At 49.5% G+C, this 22,080-nt stretch overlaps 1 protein-coding gene across 1 annotated transcript in view; it reads left to right on the top strand.

Moving 5' to 3' along the window:
- Positions 1–22,080, top strand: part of CD34 (CD34 molecule) — a gene marked incomplete at its 5' end in the record, with an annotated part of 38,124 nt that overhangs the window by 6,660 nt on the left and 9,384 nt on the right. Inside the window, one exon of the mRNA XM_084275827.1 lies at positions 12,323–12,383. Coding sequence (XP_084131953.1) covers positions 12,323–12,383 — 61 coding nt within the window. The remainder of the gene's footprint in view (positions 1–12,322; positions 12,384–22,080) is intronic.

Genomic DNA, 22,080 nt, shown 5'->3' on the forward strand with positions numbered 1-22,080 from the left:
TTTTCCCCTTTCCTTTTTTTTTTGCCGTGTTCAGCTTGCACAAAGGGAAGTGTTGGGATGATCTCGGGGGGGCGGGAAGGGGGGAGTTGCTTTTGCAGGAGTTTTTAAGCATTCGTTTGACGTTCATTTGATTTTTTGCAGCGGGAACCCGCAGTCCCTCTGAGCTCCTCACAAAGGCATCGCCTCAGGCTGTACAGGAGTTTAGAGACTGGGTCACGGACCTCATGCATATTTTATATGTGCTCAAATAGCATTTTTAGCCTTTGACAAGCACAGGTCAGAGTGCCAGCACCCTGCCCGGGAGGGAAGTGGCTCAAGGCTAGTCACACAGAACAGATGCACCAAACAAATAGATCAAGCACCAGGAATGCTCAAATCCACTCTGGGAGAGGAGTCAAAGGATTGTTCTCTGAGTGGTCTGGCCTTTTTGCCTACTCAGGTAGGAGCAGGAGGGTGGCCCGATGCTTTATAAGCTCTGCTGGCAGCAAAACGACAGCCCCATCGTGCTAACGGGTGGGCTTCACCTCTCCTGCTATAGGGGTATAAAAGAGATCGGTGATTCTGGAAGACATCCCCCTGACTGAGTTAAGTCACCTTCTGGAGATGCTGTAATTCCCTGTCTGGCACAGGAGCAGGGTATCCCTCCTGCCGGAGCCCGAGCGATGGGGCACTGCTGGGTACATACTGGTGTGGTAGGAAATGCACCCACAGTGATCTCAGCACTGCACTAATTGCAGGACTCAAACAAATGCCTCATTTACACACAAGGTAATACACAGACTGCCTTTTGATACGGAGCCATTAAGCAGGGGGCTCTGCGGGGCGCTGGCTCACGAGGATGCACCTTGAAACAAAGCAGCATCTCCTTCTCCATCTGCAGAGGAGCGGCCAGGAGCTGGCTGAGGGGGAAGCTAATACCCCTGTGCATGGGCTGGTGGATTAGCAGGTTGGTAATGGATATGGGCTGAGTAATAATCTGTGGAGTGATTAATCTGGATATGATTTTTGGATTAATAAGGATGCAGCAGAGCTGTCTGCTCAGGAAGGATGGTTGCACTCACCGGTTTGAATGCAGTGACCGTTACCTTAATGCTGCGATTAAATCCACATCTAAGACACCTCATTAAATTGGAGTGTAAGAGTGAATCCTTATAACCCACAGCAGGAAATGTATTCAGGCCTGGTGAGTGAGGAATACCAAGAAGATCCCTGGAGAGCCTCTGGGAACCTGCCTTACAGCTGCTGTGGACCAGCCCACCCTGGCACGTAGCCCTGCACCCAGCAATGCTCGCAGGCATTTCACTGCCACCTCCTCCTCCACCTGCTCTCTGGAGCTGCCACCCTCCAGCACAGCTCCTGACCACGGGCACACAGGCACGAGTCACCTCTCTGCAGCCTTGTTTCCTTCTGTGAACTCAGCTCAGCTGCACAGTAAGTCAGGAGCAAAAAGCACCCGCTGGCTGCCTCAGGCGTGGGGTTCCTGGGATGGTCTGAAGTGGAGGGAGTTATGCTGTCTGCTGAGCCCTGAAAACACGGGTGTCCTCCTCACTTCAGAAGCAGGTTAAATGTACAGATGGATCCCTGACCTGTCTGCAAAGCACTGACCTGGAAGGGAAGGAGGCTTTCAACTGGCTTATTACCTACCCTGCAGCTCAAAGCTACAGATCACGTCCCCGTCAATTGCCTTCCGTTGCTCTCGGGATGAAAGCAGCCTTTGGCAGAGGGGACTGGAGAACCCAGTAACTGAGAATCCTTCCCTGGCTCTGCTGCCCTTGCTCCAGGGCAGGCACTGCTCCCACCCTTCAGAGGGGACTCCTAGGGGGCATTAAAAGGAGCATGACCCACAGATCAAAGAAGGGGACCCTCCCCCTCTGCTCTGCCCTGGTCAGACCCCACCTGGAGTATTGTGTCCAGTTCTGGGCTCCCTGGTATAGAAAAGCCAGGGATCTCCTGCAGAGAGTCCAGGGGAGAGCCACAAAGTTGATGAAGGGCCTGGAGCATCTCTCCTGTGAGGAAAGGTTGAGTGAGCTGGGGCTGCTCAGCCTGGAGGCAAGATGCCTGAGAGGGGATCTGATCAATGGTTATCAATATCTGAAGGGTGGGACACAGTGTCTGTGGGGACAGGACAAGGGGTGATGGCCTCAAGTTGGAGCACAGGGAGTTCCACACCAATCTGTGGAAGAACTTCTTCCCGGTGAGGGAGCCCTGGGACAGGCTGCCCAGGGGGTGTGGAGTCCTATGCTGACCCCTATCCCTGAGCACCTCATCTACCCATCTTTTAACCACCTTTTCTTCAACAGACGTTTCTCCTGCTGGCAGGGCCCAGCTTTGCTGGGGCTGCCCCGCGGTGCAGCATTACACGAGGGTTTGCTCTCTACTTATTTTTGCTTTAACTGGCTGGTTCTGCATTTACCAGGAGCCTGACGAGGTCCTTGAGTATTAATGGATTCGTGGTGCCGAGCGAGGCTCATTAAACAGCAGCTTTGGGGTGCGAGTGGCAGCTCACAGAGGCAGTAATGAGCTGGACAAGAGGTCCAAGGGCTGAAACTTCTCCCTTGCAACATCTGTTACCGCAATTACAACCCCAAAACCCACAGCACCCACCACCAACCGCACAAAGGAGCCTTATTAAAACAAAGGGCTCTTCCCAACGCCCCCCATTCAGGGAAATGACAGGGATTACTCAGCTGGTAACACCCCGCAGCTGGGTTAATTGCCACGTTTGGGAGGGTGCTGCCCCACCTCGAGCCCCCACACTCCCACACCCAGCCGGGGATGGAGCCGCTCCGGCTGATTCGGTAGTGAACCCCCCCGGGGTGCCCGGAGGGGGGGGGACGGACACATTCCTCCTCCCCCCGGGGCAGCGGGCAGAGCAATTAGCGCTCCACAGTGGTTAATACGGTACGTTTTGTGCGCGCGGTGTAATTACGGGGATAATTAATGCGCGCAGCTGATAGTAGCGGAGCTTCCGCGGTGCTGGGTTTATAGGGCACGGCCCCTCTGCTCCCCGAGGCCCCAGCGCCTGGGGGGATGTGTGGTTCCCCCCCCCACCCCGGGGCAGGGGGCATAAACCCGGCGGAGGATGGAGGGGATGGCTGCTGGGAGAGGCTGCTGCGAGGGAACTGGCCGAGGCAAGGATGGGTGCTGGGGTGGCTCTTCCAGCTTTTCTCGTGGGGGGGGGATGCACAGCTCGGGGTCACTGGTGTAGGTGTGAGGGGCTGGCCAGGCTTTGGAGGGGCTGGAGGGATGTGAAGTGATGACAGGTGGCCCAGGGCTGGTGGCAGCAGGAGGAGGGAGGTGATTGTTCTGCCGTGCTCAGCTCTGGTGGGGCTGCACCGTGAGTGCTGTGTTTGGGTTTGGCCCCTCGCTGTGGAGGGATGTTGAGATGCTGGAGCAGGGTGATGAAGCTGGGGAAGGGGCTGGAGTCCTGCGAGGAGCGGCTCAGGGAGCTGCGGGTGTTTAGCCTTGAGAAAAGGAGGCTGAGGGGACTTCATTGCCCTCTGCAACTACCTCCGAGGCACCTTCCAATCACCCAGATGCTCTGCACCCCAGCACCCTGCTCCACTGGGAGCTGGGCATGGAGCCTGCAAGGGGCAGCCACTGGTATGAACACTGGAGTGCTGTGAGAGATGATGTAGCTCTAGACAGGATGGGACCCCCCTCAGAGCACGGGATTATAGCCCCAGCTCTGCAAGCCCCCAGCGCTGCCGCGGCTCAAGTGAGACTTGTTAAATGAGAGGGATAAAAGCCTGTGAACAGGGGCACAGGGATGGCTCAGCTCATCCCCATCCTGGTGATGGCTGCTTTCCTCTAGTGAGTGACAGGAGCCTCGGAATTGAGTTTGAAAGAGCTTGAATTCCCTGAAGGAAACACACGGGGGGAATGCACAGGAATCCTTTTCCTCGTCTGGCTTCGTGGTGGTGGCAGCAGAGGCTGCAAAAGGCCCAGACAGCAGAATAAATGTGACCCTCTTACAGGCAGCTGGTGATGCAGAGGTCTGAAAGAAGAGATTGATGAGGAGAAAAGTAAAGAATTACATATAATGGGTGTAATATTCAAAAGGAGCTGGCGCATATGGTGAGCGATGCCAGCTTTTTAAAGGCACTTAAGCTTTAAATTTCCCCTTGATAAAAGTTATGTCACTCTTAAACAGTGCATCACTCTGACATGTTTTATGGGCAGAGTGTCACGTAAACATCCCCAAAGGAGAGCAGAAATGCCAACGTAAACAGCAGTGCTGCAGGAGGAGCAGGCGGGTGGGATCCAGCTCCCTGCTCTCTCTAGTGAAGCCTCTCCTGCTCCTTGGGTTCTGGCCATTGCTTTAGGGCCTGGGCAGGAGGGTGGTGCCTTCTGTGGGGTTTTCTGGTCTGTTTTCCTACAAGCAAGGAAAAAACAAATCCCTTCCTGCTCTGCCTTAGGCAGCCAGCAGCTGGGTTTGATCATTACCAACAGCATCCCGCCCTCAGCTTGGAGATGTCCAAGGGTGGGACGCTTGTAAATCCCCAGCTTGCCTTTTGTCCAGGCTCAGTGGTTTTGTCTCAGAGCCCTGTATTGTGAAATACAGAGGCATAGGGGCTGCTTCAAATTCAGTGCTTCAGGGAGAAAAGGCCACAGGATGCAGGGCTCAGGATGCAGAGGTGTGATGGAGAGCCAGGCACCCGCCCCAGCACACCAGCTTTCAGCATCAGAAACCCTCATGATTTATTGGTGACTAAACTGGGTGCACACAAGAAAATAATTAATAAATCAGGGCAGTAATCAAAGTGATAAACTTTATGCTTTTCTATCACAATGGAATAATTGTTCTGCCTGAGCATCGTTATCCTGCCATTTTTCTGCTCCTGTGTCACTTACTGAACATGAAGGCTCACTTCTTCCATTCTAATGAGCTCCAGTTTCAATAATTCACAGGGATCTTTACTGGGCTTTATTTTTTTTAATCTTCATCATAAGGTTATAAAATTTGTGCCACTCTTCTGAGTGTTACTGAAGTCTCAGCAGAGGGTGGGGGGGCAACATGGATTTGTTCAGTGGGATTTTCCTGTGCTGTATTGGAACTTTTTTGAAGGGGTTTTGGTTTGTGGGGTTTTTTGTTCATTTTTTTTTCCCCAGTAGCTGCTACAGGGAGGACAATATGGACCTGGCTTGGGATGGCATTTGGGTCACCATCTAGCCTGTGGTATAGAGAGAGCATTTTCTATTTCTGGATGCTTTGGTACCTGGAGAAGTTCCTGAAGCAGTGTAATCCTTGCACACTTATTCTAGGCTAAATAAGGGCCATTTTTCCCCATCCCTCTTCCAACATTTCTTCCTGGTTTTGATGTATGATACTTCCATATATGCTCAGTACATACATATTTAATTTTCCACATACCAAGTTCTGTCTGTCTTAAGGAAAAGGGTATGGAATTATTTTTTTTTATTATTAATCTGGTAGCATCATGAATGATGGTGCTATTTCTGAAAGCTTTCTTCATATATATTAAATGATTATTTGACAGAACAGCATTCAATATTGTTGGAAAAATTATTATGCTTGTTTAATACATCAATTTAAACTGTTATCGTGGGTTCTTTGAAATGCTGGGTAATTACATAAATAATTATGAAGCATTCTATCAATGCTTCATAGTTCTGTGTTTATAAAAGATGGGTTAAAGCTGCAGTTGTGAAAGGAAGGGGGAATCCGTGGCACCAGGCTGGATAGGCTGTTTCCCTTACACACAGGCCAGCCAATTCAAGCATTGGATGAAGAAATAAACTGTCACTACCTTTCCTGCTTCCCTTCTCTCTCTGTTCCTTATTTCCCCTGCCTGGATGTGTGGACAGGAGCTGGCTGAGGGTCCTTCACCCGCAGGTTGCTGAGCGTTTCAGCTGCAGAGGCTCTTGGGCATTGAACTGAACTGTTAATCTGGGTTACTTGGTACTTTTCTCTGAAGTTGGTTGTTGGGATGATGCCTCATGCCAAAACCTTGACTCAATGACCAGGCACCGGATCCCACATCCACAAACCTGGATACTGGCTGCGAGCTCCTGCTGCTGGTCGGCTCCTCCGCATCCTCCTCGTGCCCCGACAGCACAGAGCATCCCTAAAACCATGGGGTCACCTGGTTATTTCCAGAACTCCTGTTAAAATAAGCTCGTTTAACCAGACTGGTGTCTCCCATCTACAGCCAAGGGTAGGTGCTGCTTTCTGTAACTGGCAATGTCATTGTCATGAAGCCAGCTTGGCCCTTCCCTCTCCTGGTCTGTGCCTGAGGCTCTTCGCTTTCAAGCAGGGCCTGGGAAGGCAACAGCTCTATTGATCTTTGTTCTTCTGGAGGTTTATTAACACGTTAATTAGCACGTGAGGCCAAGGGGAGGTTTGTTAGCACTTTCATCTGCCATTTCCATACTTGTCAGCCTTCACCTCTCTCTGGGCTGGCACCTGTGAAATGGGGTTTTTTCCTTCTTTTAAAGGCAAATGCTGGTGTGAGGGTTTGATGAGCTCTTGGCTGTTTGAAAATAGGGGACAGATGTGGTAGTGCCAGCCCAAGGAGGGGATGGACATGAGAGGGTCTGTCAGACACTGGAGCTGCAGCCCAGAAACCTCAAGTCAGCACTTTGGGTGGGTTTTGTAAGAATATCTTGGTGCCTCCAACCAGAGCATCCTTGGGCATCTGCCTGGGGAAGGTTCAGAATGAATTTTTCTTCCCTTTGTTTAAACTTCTCCCCAGTGAGGTGGGAGCACGCACCCTCCCCACCCACCCCCCAGCGCTGAGATCCCAGCCAGCACTGACCCCCTTCCCCGTTTTGGGAGGGAGCATCTGGTGCTGAGGGCTGAGCAGTCCATCACGGCTCGGCGCTGCTGTCACCGGGAGACGCCGCGGAACGAAAACAAAAGACGTGACAAATTTGTCCTTTTCTCTTTTATAATTAACCAAAATATCTCGTTGTGTAGCAAAGCGTGGCTCCTAATTAACAGACAGGCGAGAGGCTATTTTTAAAATCCAGACCCCCAGTAATTATATTTGCAGCAGAGAATGGTATTTCAGTCAAACGCGACAGACAGTGAGCCCAGCTCCCATGTGAGGCAATTAATATTTCACACCTGCCAAGCAAACCAGCGGTGGGGAGAGGAGGGAATGGGGTTGAAAAGGGGATGCTGTGTTGGGGGGGAGCTACTCTGGGCACAGAGGACCAGAAATCCCTGACCTGGCTGTAGGATGGCCAGTGGTGTTGGGTCTGGTGCTGTTCAGGCTGATAAGGAAGATTTGGCTGTGATGTGCATCAGCACAATGGCTCTTGGGAGGGAGAGGGTCTGTGTCCCAGCATGGCAGGGATGGGGGGGTTATTGGACATGCTGATGATAACTTTGTCTGTTTGGGAAGCAGGATGTGGGGACAGGCATCCCTTGTTCCTTCCATCATAAAGTTACTTTTCTTTGACTGGTCCCAGCACCGGGCAGCTGGAGGAAGCTGTTGCCTTGGGCTGTGTGTGTCTCCCAGCACCTCTGGGCTCTGCCAGTCGTGCCGTGTGCTCGTAATGGATGTAGCTGCCCCTCTCCTGTGAGTTGTACATATCAGTGTGTTCATTTTCCCTGTTATGGAGACAAAAGCATGTATTTTCCTTCCCACTGTTTTTGCTGCTCAGGATTAATCTGCCCATTAATGGATAATCTGTCAGCGTTCAGATGCATTGAAGCTGGGAGGAGATTTACAGGCTTGTGATACCATCTGCTTTATTAAAATGGTTTGAAAACCTGACGTTCAATTTGTTCTGCAGGATTTGACGACAGATTATTCTCTAGATTCCAAAATAATTAAGAAAACCAAAAACCAGAGAGAACGGCGGTGAGGAGGATGGGCAGAAGGGAGGGGAGGCAGCTCCCTTGCGTAGGAAGGACTAACCCCAGCACAGCAGTCCTGGCTGCTGAGGTTTTCTTTGTTCCTGGTAATGAAATGCCACCAGAAGCACAGCCAGGAGACCATCAGGCAGTGAGTCTGAGCCTGGAGAATAGCATGGGCACAATTTGTCTCTGATGCCTCGGTGATAATTATAAAGCTTTTGTGTTTACTGAAGAAGCCGGTAGCAGGGAGGTGGTTGTGTGGTCCACAGTTTGCTCAGAGACACGGAGCAGCACACAGGGGAAGGTACCCTGACTGCTGGAGCTCTGAAAGTTTCCCCTCTGCATTAGGGAGGAATCTCGCTCAGGCAGGGGACTCGATTGACCTCCCGCCACCATCCTAATGAGAAAAGATGATGGTAAAACTCCAGGGGGGGAAAGAAAGCAAACAAATGTTCCTTCTTCCATAAAAACAAACCAAGAAACCTGTAACAATTAATCTGAAAGCATCCAGGAGAGGTCCCGGGAGGGGGCCTGTGCTTCCACCCTGCTCTCCGAAGCACTTCTGGTAAGTAATGGAGCCTCAGCCTCCGCGGATCGATCGTGTGTCCTGTGTCACCAGAGCGCTTTAGCTAAATGATGCGGCGTCACTTCTCATCACCGATGCTCTCCCTAAGATTACAAATGCTGCTGAGAGGGGCTGTGTCCCACAGGGTTGGAGGAAAAGTTCTTGGAAGTAGAAGAAAACAGTCAATTTATAGTATTTCTGACCCTCAGCTTAAGGTGAGTTCCTTAAGTCCTCCAACCACTCCAGCCAAAGGAGGGAAAGCTGTGCCCTTCGCACTTCTCCTGCGTGGGATATTGTGGGGTAAGGCAATACCTGTTACAGCAGAGGTTGGCCACTGCTGACCTCCTCACGAAGCTGCTGTTTGCTTTTGAGCATCCACATGTGTACAGGTACACAACCCCAACCCTCAACCCCACTGCAGCATCCCCCAGGGCCTCCCCTTACTCCTCCCTCACTGGATTCCCTGGGTTCTGGCTGTATAAAATTAAGGTGCTCTTCATTGTTGATAATTGCTTGAGGTCCTTGCAGAAAGGGTGTGCTTAAAAGCACCAACCAGAAATATTCCTGTATTGGAGAGGTCTGCTCTTCATGAACAGCTGACAGAGGCTGTTCTGCATCATGGCAGGACCTTAAGTTGCAGTAATTCTGGAGTGGTACTGTGGGGGTGGGGGAAACATGTTACATGGAGCGAAGGAGAGAAACATCTGACAGAAAAATGTCATTGGAGAAACCACAGTTTGTGATAATAGTGGGCAAAGCTGGGGGGGGAGGGTGGAGGATGGATGTGTCTCAGGGCTGAGGCCATTGCTGGGAGTCAGGTAATCCACACAGAGTAGGGTCCCAGCAGTTGTGGGGACGGGCTGTAACACTGATCATACATGAACATGGAAAGAGCCGCCTGGGTAAGTACCATCTGGGGCCCATGGAGGGACTGGAAATAACAAGCCTTTTTTTCTCCTCAGCTTTGGAGACCCCATTTGAAATCTCTTGTATTTCCAAACCAGAAATGCCCGGGCATGTGGGCTGCCTGAGACCCCCCACTGCAGCTGAGGTGCCATACTGAGCACGTGGAGGATGAAGATGCTGTGTGCCTGCAAGGTGCTCCTGGGCCCTGAATCCTTCCTGCACCTCTGGGAGCGAAAAACAGCCATTCACTCTCTGTGGGATCTTTATTCATCTAAGTAATTTCTAATACAGCTTTTATTATCATGTAAATAAATATTTCCCCCCTCATATCATCATGGTACTGAGAATATAGGTGTGGGCTTGTGTCCACAATTTGGATGTCCCTTTTTATGCTGCTTCTTTAGTCAGACCTCATCAATAGCATTATAGGAGATACACTCTAATTTATATGGTGAAATAGCACCATAACTTTAAATGCTAATACTGTTGAGTGTTTAGATTTTAATGCAACTGTCCTGTAATACCAACCTCCTCCGTGGCAAGAGCTACACTCCTAAGATGCCCCTCGCTCCCCTTCCCAGGAGGTTTAACTGGATAGCATCTGATTGCTTATGCGCTTTGATTTGCAGTGATAGTGGAAGCTTTTTGTTCTATTATTCACTGTAGGTCTGTGTTGTCTGTGCTTATTATGTGCCATCAGAAGGTACCTGGGAGCCTGCAGCCTTCCCAGCCACTCCTATTGTACAAACACATCAATAAATAAGTGGTGTCTGAATTTAGCTGTGAGCTCGTAACTGTTAGCAGAGCCCTGTCATTTTTTCAGGTCATCTAGCACTGAAGTTGAAATAGTTTTGCTATTGCATCCCTCTCTTCAGGAGACAACCAAAGAAGTGGCTCTTAGATTTCTATTTCATTTTATTTATCCCTCCAAGAACAAGGACACGACTTTAAAATCAAAACAAAAGGATAGTTTGACTGGCTGGGGGATGTTGCAGCTCCCAGTGCAGTGGGTCAGTAGCAGCAGGAGCTGGCAAGGACTGAAGATGCTCCCGTCGATGTATTTGAACAAACCCTCCTTTGAAAATCAGAAGGACCAGTACCTCTGGGACCTCATTTCCCAGGTAGAAAACACTGGCACTTTATTATCAGCAATTGCCAGGGTGGTGATGAGAGCCCTTTCGGGTCCTTTTCCCCTGGTGCTTTTAAAGCTGCTGCTCAGGGCAGCTGCTGATGAGTTTTACATCTCGTCTGATGCTTCAGTAACACCTGGCGCTACCCTGCTATTTACTCAGAGTAAAACCAGTCCTTTAGTCCCTAATTACAGTTTGGGTTTCTCTCTCAGAGGTACCACCCTAGTTTTTAGGCTGTGCTTATACATAAATTACCGCTGGAGGGGGTGTTCTTCCTGGAAATAAAGGCAGCGTAGACCTTTCCCCCCCCACCTAAAGTCAGTGTTGCTTCACCAACATCCTCTTGCACCTACTGAGAGCAGCTACTACCGCTGCTGGGCTTTAGGGATGCTTTATCATTCAGTGCTGTGGGAGGGAGCAGTGCTCTGCATCCCCCTCCTGCAGCACCCCAGGTCTGGCTGACAGACCCCCAAACCCCCACGATTCTGTGATTCCCTAATTTCATCACATTTAAAGTGATTGGTATTGTGAAGAGCATTTATTTGGATTAAAAATTTAAATTAAGCACCTCATGTATCTCAGGTGCTGTTTGCTTGGTGCATCACTGAGACGGACTCGCTGCCGACCTGGTGATGGATGGAAGGCCCCAGCAATGAATCCAGCTTGCATGTTCATATGACATCCATAAATGGGAGAAATAAATTGCAATCAGTGGTCTGGAGATCTGGATGGAGAAGCTAATCTTTGTACTAAATTACGAGACTTATGCTTTAATGATTTTTATTGGTGTTTGGTGGTGCTGCTGTTTGTTATAGTTAAGTACTTTGGACGGTACAAGGATGAAAAGCAGTCAGTGAAACCAGCCAGGTTAATGAGACCCTGATACAGTCCGGAAGTGGTGATGGATAGCAGCAGGAATATGACAGTTCATCTCTGTCCTCTCCTCTTTTCTTAACTTCTGCAGCTACTTCTCACTCTTTGTGTGTTCAAATTTGCTTATTTCCAGGAAAAAAAAAAAAAAAAACCCAAACAGCAGATCTTGAGGATCACAGAATCACAAGGTTGGAAGAGACCTTTGAAGATCATCAAGTCCAACCCTTCCCATCCTAAGCTAAACCAGATCCCTAAGTACCTCATCTACCCTTTTTTTTGAACACATCCAGGGATGGTGACTCAGCCCCTCCCTGGGCAGCCTGTGCCAGCGCTGACAACTCTTTCAGTAAAAAATTTTTTTCTAATATCCAATCTAACCCTGCCCTGGGACAGCTTCATGCCATTTCCCCTTGTCCCATCTCCTGTCCCCTGGCTGAAGAGACCATCGCCCACCTCTCTACAATCTCCCTTCAGGCAGTTGTAGGTGGGGAGAGGGTCTACCCTCAGCCTCCTCTTCTCCAGGCTGAACACCCCCAGCTCCCTCAGCTGCTCCTCAGAGGATTTGCCCTCCAGCCCCTTCCCCAGCCTGGTTGCCCTTCTCTGCACTTGCTCAAGGACCTCAATGTCCTTTTTATGGTGGGGAGCCCAGAACTGGACCCAGCACTCGAGGTGCAGCCTCACCAATGCCGAGTACAGGGGCACAATTACCTCCCTAGACCTACTGGCCACGCTGTTTTTGGTACAAATATGATATCTCATCCCTTCAGTGCACCAGCAGCACCCACCTAAAATCACACTCCTGTGTGTTTGACGGTGCTGAGCGCAGACAGGTGACACAGCCACGTCCTGCGGAGATGTGTCATGAGCTAATTTGCTCTTTCTGAGGCAGCACTGTGACTTTAGTGGGAGCTGGTTCTCTGGCACTGATGGGAGCACCATTTGAAAGAGGCTTCAGCCAGGTCTTGCTGCTGTTGCTGCCTTTTCTGGTTCGTTCTGATGTGAGCTGGCCCTGTTTCTCAGGGAGGGAAGGGGTGCAATGCTGGGGTGCTGCAGAGCTCTCTGACTCCGCTCTTGCTGTCCGGTGAGATAGCATCTCTATGGATCCTGTTCTTTCCTTCCCAAAGCCAGGAGGAATTGGTTTCAGAGACAACAAAGGGTTTTATTTAGCACTTGTGCAGGGGCAGGTTTCCTGCCTGTGCTGCAAACTGTTTCCAGGTCACACCAGCAGCTCCGGCCGAGCATCCCCTGGCTCTTTGCCCGTAAAGGGCCAGAGTTCCTTTGTCTTTAGGTCCCTGCTCTTGCAAGTTAAAAAACAAAAGGGGTTTTGCAGGCTTCTGGTTTTGCCCATTCTCACCCTGTTTTTCAAGGCAATTCCTTCTGACTCGTTCCACCTCCGGTATGGCTGTGGAAAACATGCATCTGGGGAGCAGTTTCATGGAAAAATGCTTAAGTAACTTGATTTACATTGTAGCCTGCCCCTTAAAACTGGATTAAAGACCTAGTAATATCCTACAAAGCGCTGAACAGACAGAAGGTAGTAAATGAGCATAGCTTCGATTAGATTTGAACCAACAGTCTTGAAGTAAAAGTTTAAGGCATAAAACTGTTCGACAGTCTATCCACCATATGGTTTTCCTGACTGTAGTCATCTGCATGCTTCATATATGCTTCACTATTTCAAGATATTGATTTTTAGGGGGATAATCATACTAAGCAATTTGTTTTAATATAGCACCTTTATTAACATTATGTTGTGGGTGCAACAAACATTTTTTTTTAAGATTTCCAAAAGCTTTTTAAAAGTAAAACATATGATCTACACATCAAAAGGCTGATGTTCTTGGGGTTTTTTCAGCTGTCTCTCTAAGGAATGACTCTGTAAGTGAACAAGCAGTAGCTGTGCAAAGGAGTACTAAATAGCAAGGAGCTCATTAAATGCTGTTATAAGGATTATGAAGAGGCAAAAGACTGCCCAAGTTTAAAAAAAAACCCAAAGAATTTTGGCCTTTAATTCAGAGAACTATATTCAAGTAAGTCTTAGGGAAAAAGCCTGTGAACATGTACATAAATATTGATGTAGAAAGCCAGTGTTGTCTCATTAATGGTGGTTATTGAAGGCTCAGTGCACTCAGTTCGTGAGTTGCATTTGAAGTTGTAGGTGGAGGTGAGGGGCAAGAGAGATCTTGTCCAGCATCCTTTGGTAACAGAGGGCAGCGTGCCTGTGGCACGGAGGGGGGATGTTTCTTCAGGGATGAGTGGCTCTTCCAGAGGTGGGAGATGCAGATGGCTTTGGAGAAGCTCTGATGTAGACATGGAGGCAGTAATCTCTCCAGAACAGCCTTCACACAGAGGATGCCTTGAGAGGAGTCTCAGGATGTAGCTTCCGACGCGCTAATAAAGGAAACATTTCCTGCCCTGAGAGTTACAACATCAATATAATAATGTGCAAAACCAAACACAATAAAACAAATACATGACAGGTTCTTAAGGAAATCGTGATAAGGATGATGATACTAGGGAAGCTGTTTGAGCCTTTGGCCCGTTCTTAGGTGAGCCACAAGCAGGCTCTTCCTCAGCAGCCGCCTGCTTGGAGCAGAGACCTCACGTCCTGCCTTGGCAGAGCACAGCGGTTCCCTTTGCTCAGCTCTGCTTGGGGTTTGATCCTGTGCTGCCTGTTAATACAAAAGAGGTGCCGTCCCAGCAGCATCTTAGAGGCTTTACTGGGAGAAATACCCCAAGCTTCACTCAAATACCGTTTTATTTGCAGTTTCAGACTCTGCTCTGGCTGTCCCACTCCGCAGAGGCGTAGGGCTGCTGGTACTGCTCCCGAAAGCTGGACGTCCCGCAGCAGTTCCTTAGAGGTCAGAGGGTGGTGGATGTAGGAGATGGCATTGGAACTTCCAGAAAGCATTGTGCCGTCTGGGAAGCAGTGTGGTTTGGTTGCTATGGCTGAGCATTGAGACACAAGACTTGTGGCTTTTGGGGTTTGGCTGTGGCGTGGCGTTGCTCCAAGCCCTTCCACGTGCCTCCGCTCTCGCCCTGTGAATGCTCCCTTTCCATTTAAGTGGGGAAGTTGCTAAGCCACTTTGAAACTCTTGAATGGCAATGGAGAGGAGAGCGTAAGGTTTGATTTATTTGATGGGGTTTTGTCCAGAAATAGTCCTCTGTGGCTGCACATCCTCTGGGTCAGCGGCACTGGTGTCTTGGGAGGATGGTGGGAATCTAATTATTTCATCTGTCCAAAATAGCAACTTTTAAGAGGTGGGGAAATGACTACACCAAAACTATTGTATGCCATCTGCCTGCAAAAATACTTATAGAAAACATGTTTCCTGGCATATAACTTCCCAGCCATATGTCTGTTGCATCATTCACAATTAAATTAAATCACCCTTAAATACTTGGACCGATTCCCAGTCTATGTGAACAAGCCTTCATCACCGTGCTGTTTGAAATTTGGACACTTGATCCTGTAAATGTTTAGTTGAAATTGGCTCAGCCATTGTTAACCTTACAGGGCCGACGCAGATGCTTCGGGACAGCTCAAGTGCATGTTTCTTATTTTGATCTGTAAATTTTTAACTATAAAAAGGTGTTATGAGTCTGGGGGGGAGGGGGAAATAATTCTGCAGTATTTATTTGCAAATGTGCCACGGTGACTTGAAGCAGAGGTTTGAATGGAAAGTCACAGGAGTGAGCAGAGGTGTTCCCTTCCGCTGGCTGAACAAACAGACAGAAATAACCAAAGCGCCTGGTTACAGCTGGAGACTCTGAATGTGCCTGGAGGTATGTACACACACCCTCCCCTGCTTCCCAGCCTCTCTGCGGACCTCAGTACCCCTGCTTAGGCTGGGTCAGCCTTGTTTAAGCCTGGCCCTGGCAGTGCTGAGTGCAGGGAGCGCTCCCTTGGGGCTTATTTTTTCAGTTCCTTGTTTGAGGATGCATTAGATTTACCCCTTGTGCCACCTTAGCTGAGTCACCATCCTGAGGTGAGTTATATGGTGTGATCTCCTCCTCTACTCTGCCCTGGTCAGGCCCCACCTGGAGTGTTGTGTCCAGTTCTGGGCTCCCTGGTATAAAAAAAGACAGGGATCTCCTGGAGAGAGTCCAGAGGAGGGACAGAGATGATGAAGGGCCTGGATCATCTCCCCTGTGAGGAAAGGCTGAGTGAGCTGGGGCTGTTCAGCCTGGAGAGAAGAAGACTAAGGGGAGACCTTATTAATGTTTATAAATATCTTAAGTATGGGATGCAGGGGGAATGGCCAGCTCCTTTTCAGTGGTCCTTGGGGACAGGACAAGGGGCAATGACTGCAAGTTAGAGCATAGGAAGTTCCACACCAATGTGGGGAAGGAAGAAATTTTACCCAGTGAGGGTGAGGGAGGCCCGGGACAGGCTGCCCAGGGGGTGTGGAGTCTCCATCTCTGGAGAGATTCCAGCCCCATCTGGACACTGCCCTATGCAATATGAGCTGGGGAACTGCTTTGGCAGGGGGGTTGGACCCCATGAGCTCTCCAGGTCCCTTCCAACCCCTATGATTCTATGATCTGTCGTACTCAGCTAGTGACACAGTGGACATAAGTATTAATGAAGCCCTACACCTCTGACAGAGGGAATCTCACTTACATGCAGCCCAACTTCCACTGGAAACCAAACCCGTGAGCTTCCCATGCTCAGTGTCTGGCAGACCCGGCCATCATCTATTTTTAGCCTGGGTATTTATTTTTAGCTTGTTTTTGAAAGGTGAAATAAAACCGGCAGCCAAACCCGGATGATTCTCTTGGTTTCTTTCATTCAGGAGCCCGGAGCTGTGCTGGAGGAGAATGGCAGGAAACCAGGCAGGGCGGAGGGCCGAGCCCCCCGGGTGGGCAGGACCCTGTTGTTTAAATAGGACCTTTGTCTCTTCTCTCTTTTCATCTTTTGAATACGTTTTCTGGACTGATTATGCATGCAGACCTGTGCTACATACTGACTCATGTGTGTTTGAGGGAGAAGAAGGAGCAAACCCTTGGTGGGCGCTGTTGGAGACAGCCGGGCTGAGTCCACACTCTGGCTTTACACGGTGCTACAGGCCATATTTTACTGTGTTATCTCAGTCTTTAATAGAGCTGTATAGCTCTGTCATTCAGTAATAGATTACTGAACATAATAGAAATCTTTATATAGATGTTGGAGCATATTTCTTAGCTGCAGATGTTTCCTTCCAAGAGATATTGTCCTGTCACAGGCTCACAGAATGGGTTGGGTTGGATGGGACCTTTAATCATCAGCTTGTCCAACTCCTGCCCCGTGCTAAAAACAAAAGGCATTGGAATTTTGCCATAGTGATGGTGTAGATGCTGTAATGAGGGCATCTGCATAGAGAGACTACACTGAGTGAATGCTGACTGTCCTTCCTTCCATAGCCCTTTTCCTGGCCACCTCACTTCTTGTTTCCTGTTAGCACCGACTCCTTTAGTGCCCACACCATTTAGCTGTAAAAGAAAAAGGAAGAATTTGGATTTAACTAGAATTTTAGTTTCCCAAATGATCATATCTCTTTTTTTTATCCCCAAAGGCCAAAATCATTGCCAAGATGATTCTGTTGTCTTTGATGTCCCCGGACATAAAAATCAAGACACAGACACATCAAACTAATTTTAATTAATTTTTTTCTTTTTTTTTTTTCCTAAAGCAGAACTTTTGGAGCCAGATGTGTCTCTTACAGCCCCATCAGGCTGCACTCACTGAGCCCTGTGTGCTGCCTGCTGCAGAGCATCCCTCACCGAGCTGGTCCCACACGTGCTGCGGGTGCAGCCGCCGGAGAGCCAGGGGCAGCCGTTTCCACTCAGTGAAGTCCAGCCTGGAAATAAAACTCAAGTCAGTGTTTCTATACTGGTTTTACCATTTCCATAACACTTTATTAATGGAAATGAGCTCCAGGAAGTTATTTATTAGTCTCGAGTCCCTCTTCTGCTCCAGGTTTTATGCAGAAGTTTTTACCTGTGGGTTTTTCTCTCCCCCAGACCTTCCCTAAACAGTTTCATTCATGCTCTCTGTTTGACTGAAGTCAATTTAGTGAAGCTAAAGGAGTTATTTCTCTTCAGGTCAGTGATGATTTTGCATCCTTGAGTTCCTTGCTTAAATTTGCTGAGGAGATTTCAGGTTTTGAAGTGTGTTTTCAGAGCCACCCCCCACCCCTTACCATGGCACTGGGAGCCCAGGGATCGTGCATGGGGCTCACTGGTGATGGCTGGACTTGGGGTTTCTCCACATCAGATTGTGGTTACTTTATTTAAGGAAGTTTAGCACTGTATTCCTTCCTTCCAGCTGGAGCACGTTGCATCCTTGCCTGTGCTGTAAGGGGAAAGCCAGCAGCTCTCAGGAAAGAGTTAAGCCCAGCGAGGCTCCGGGCTCCTTTGCTGGGGAGAGGGCTGCTCCTTTGTTTGTTTTGAAGCACTGGCAGGAAAGTGGGGAGGAGAAAATTACCTAAGTGATAGTGAAGTTGCCACGAACTATATAAAACACTGAAACCAAGCCGGACAAACTCCACCTCGCAGCCTTCAACCCATAAGCACAACCCCTGAAGAGAAGAAACCCACCCCGCAACCGAGTGATCTCAAAGGCTTGAACTAAAACCAAGCTACATGAGCTCAGAGCTGCTGCAGGACTGAAAGCCCAGGAGCTGTCACAGCCAGATCCAGTTTTGGTGGGAGCTGCAAGCAGGAATGCTGTTCTTGGGAAGTTTAAACATCATGAAGTGGAGGCAGCTTTTCTGGATCACGTTCTGCATTGTGGAGCTCTGGGGTGAGTATCCACTGCGGAAAACACCAGGCTTACAAGCACTGAGCAGTGAGTGTGGAACTAGTGCATGGGGCAACTTCTGTGTAACTTCTGAGGTAGCAGCTTGAGGGGATGGATTTTAATGAGTGTTTAGCAGAGGTTGCAACGTCTCCTAACGTGGGGTGTGGTGGCATCCTACAGAAGGGTGCAGCATCGGGCATCCCAGCCAACCTGCTTCATGGGATGCGCTGCAAAGAGAAAAGGAGAGGAATGGGGATAGAAGAGCTCCCTCTAATATTCCAGGTAACACCAGGGGATGCAAATGGCAGCACGCAGAGCTGGGGGAGCGCAGCCACGCTTTGAGCTGATTCTCAGTCTGCATCAGCCTTCCTTTTGTTTTGTGGTAGGAGCTAAACATTTTTCTGGAAATCAAATGAATCTCTATAAATATTAAAGTCTCCTATTCCAGCTCTTCAAATATTCATCATGAAAAAAGTGAATAATAATAATAATACAGAGATTTTTTTTTTCCTCTACTTAGCACGTTTTAAAGGGCTGTATCTTAGGGAAATATTATCATTTTTGTCCCTAACCCAACAACCATAAAGTAATAAAAAAGGACTAAAAAAAAGAGTGAAGCAGCACTCTGTGCACTGCATAGTCGTGCTGGGACAGGGGCCAGGAACGGGCGGGTGTCTCCTCAGATGTGATCCTTCCTCGCTCACGTTCACACGAGCGGATGGGTCTGTTGAAAGAATTCGCTGTGTTTCGTCTCACCTGGTTTTTGGTGCTTCTTTCACCTACCCTCTGCTGCTGGGGCACAATGCTCACCCCACGCAGGGCCTGATCCTCCCCTCTATGTTTGTTTCTTGGGAAGAAAAAAACCCCCTTGGGTTTGGTTTGGGTTTTATTGGAGAGAAGTAAAATGCAGGGATGTCCAGTTGGGCTGAAGTGAGGAGCGAAGGGAGGGTGTGAGAGAAACGTGCTGAGCTGAAATGCAGACCCCAAGTTCCTTGTAGCACAAAGCAGAAGCCATGCAGAGGAGGAAGAAAGCTTTGCCTTCACAAGGACAAAGCTGCCAGGAGAGCAAGGGTTCAGTGCTGCAAAACATCATTCCCTTCCCCAGTACAGGCTGGATGTTGCAGTGGTTTATCAGCGCTTGTTGGGAAGTACAGGAGGTTTTTCTGTTCATCAGTGTGACCGATGGGGAGGGCAGAGGGGAGCCCATCCTTGGGGCTCTTCACCTCTTTGGGGAGCCCCAGTGAATTAGGTGAAGGGTTCAGTTGTGCGGCTCCAGGTGGAAATCTCAGTTCTGGGGCTTTGTGCTCACGTTGGCTCCTGGCAGTGCTGCCATGGGTGGGATGCCTGACACTCCACCTCCCCCCCCAGGACACCTTCAGCTAAAGCCATGTGTCTTACAGAGGAGGGAACAAACCCTGTGCCACGCTGTGGTCTTCAGGGTGTGGGGAGGATGGAGGCCAGTACAGAGGAGCTGCTTGTGCAGCCTGACTCTGGAGCAGCCTTGTCCAGCCTCACAGGGAGAATCATGTGTGCAATGAGCAGTTCTGGCTTCTGCCTGATCCTTTGGGGAACCACTGAGGTGCAATGAATGTGGGAGGGGTTAACCCCCCAGCCCTGGGCTGCAGGGTGGGAGGATGCTCTGGGGCTGCTCGAGAACCCCCTGCCCATGCAGCGTGATGATGCGAGTGGTTCACCATGGCAAAATCAGGTATTGCTAAAGCGCATGGAGAGCTGTAACGTGCCCATCTCAGCCCTTAGGTGGAAAAAAGAGCATATATTCTATTTGTACTGAATACAAACATTTTTTAATATTTCACCTTTTTTATGATTTTTATTAACTTCTGAGAAACTTGATTTTTTTCTTTAAAGATGTCTTTTCTTGGCATTCTAAAGCCTTCTGCCTTCATTCCTTTTACAAGACATAGAAAAGCTCTAAAAAAATCAAGGACGGACAAAGGAGCTTTAAAACTCGCAGCCTCTTCGAGTTTAACATCCTTCAGAGGGCTGCAGATTGTAACTCAGTCTTGGGGAAGATGCTGGGCTCCCCAGCAGCTCCCAGCTGCTAGGGAGGCCCCAAGCCCAAGCAAACCCTTGGTCCAGCAGCTGGGGTTTGGCGCGGCAGCTCGGGGGGCTCCCCACAGCCCCCTGCACCCTGCGTGACTGCGGCCCCACACCCACATCCTGCCTGAGAGAAGGAAAAGGGGGAGGGAAGGGATTTTTTATCAGATATTTCCAGAGGGAAGAGGGCTCCACCCGCTTGAATTCCTGCCACATGGCTGGGAGCAGTGGGACTGGGAAGGCGTGAGTAATGCTGGAGCCCTCGGAGATGCTCCTGCGGGGAGCCGGGGCTGGCTACAGCTGCCCAGCTCCCGCTGCCCTGGTCCCCTTACTCTCCTCTTCTGTGGCTGCTGGTACCAGCCGTACCATGGTGTTGGCTCAACCACAGTGCTTCACCAGCGCTCAGCCACAGCCCTCGTGGTGCTCTGGCTGAACCTGAGAGAAAAATGCTTCATTAAACACATGGAAGAGTTGGAGAGATCCTGGCAGAGGCTTTCTGTGTTCAGAGCACTGATGTAGGCTCCCAGTTACCACCAAAAGTGTTTTACTGGGAGGTTTATGTAGCCGCGTAAGGTGAGATTACTGTCTGGGGGATGCACCTTCCCCCATGCAGGGATGGAGGTGCAGAGGAGGAACCCCCATGTTTCATTTGCTGTGGGTACAGAGCAGGGCACAAACCATGGAAACCTTTTTCCTGTTTCCCAATCCTTTGCCACTGCGGAATTTCACCTTCCATGGCTTTGGTTTAGTGGGATGAGTGTTGGACCAAGCCAACTCCTTTAATATTTGTATCATTGCTTTTTTAAAAACCTCTGATTGCAGCTGAGATGCTTCCTAAACCCTGGGATTAAAATACCTTTGAAGATCAGAGGGGTTTACTTTTAAAGCTAGATAGGTGAATGCCACAGGTAGTGCTAAGAGTGGTTTCCTTTCATATTATCTGTGTGCTTTTGGTCCTCCATGTGCCAGCGCTACCAGTGAGGATTTCACTGAAGCTCATGAATGGCTCCAACTCTTAATACTAACACATTGACAAAGTTTAGCAAAGCCAGTAAAAATGGATGGTGCAATAAATGACCTGCTTTAGCTGAGAAACATGTGGATTATCCAGCTCACATCTGGATCGTTATTTATCTCAGGAGTCCTCAGGCTTCAAAAAAACCCCAGCCGTGCTCTACAACAAAGGGAAGAGAGAGAGATGTGGGGTGACAAGGCTCCTCACAAATTACGCTGAGTAGTAATCCAGGTTTCAAGTTATGATGTTCAGTGGTGAAAAGGCTTTGATTGGAAATACCTCTGGTGCTTTACAAACATCTGGAATAGTTGGAAGGTGCTTGGGTGGCTGTGGCACTTGGGGAGGTCAAGTCCAGGCGCTACATTGTTCTAGAGATGTAAAGCTTCCCGCTAATGTCAGAGCAAACAAAGGTGTATGCCAAGTGTGGGTTTAACCCTGTGCTACTCACTGTTCTGGGCAGGCAGTCGTGCCGCCTGCTTTTGATTTGTTAAACGTCATCAGAAAAACTCGGTGATTTAAGCAGTTGGAACTGAACTGTCTCGGAGAGAAGAAACCTCTCCCTTAAATGAAAGCTGTGCCAGAACCTAAATCCCAGCTCCAGACACCTGCACCAAGCCCTCAGCAGGGCCCCCTTCTCCCCCCACCCTGGTGCTCCGACACCCAGAGCAGCTGCAGCCCGGATGTGGTGAGATAGGATGGGTGGGATGGGATGGATAGGATGGGATGGGATGCCCCAGCACAGGCAGTCCCATGGGGTTAGCCTGGGGTGCGCTCCCCATAGAGCAACCCCCCCGGTACAACCACCCACCTTCTGCAGGACCAGCTGAGCAGCTCTGCCTGCTGTCACCAGAATGAACTTTGCTTTTCATGAGCTGTCCAGGTTCTCTGGACCTGCCCCAGCAAAGTCCAAGCATCTCAGCTCAG

This window comes from Gallinula chloropus (assembly GCF_964237585.1).
Source record: "Gallinula chloropus genome assembly, chromosome: 27".
In the NCBI taxonomy this organism is placed as follows: domain Eukaryota; kingdom Metazoa; phylum Chordata; class Aves; order Gruiformes; family Rallidae; genus Gallinula; species Gallinula chloropus.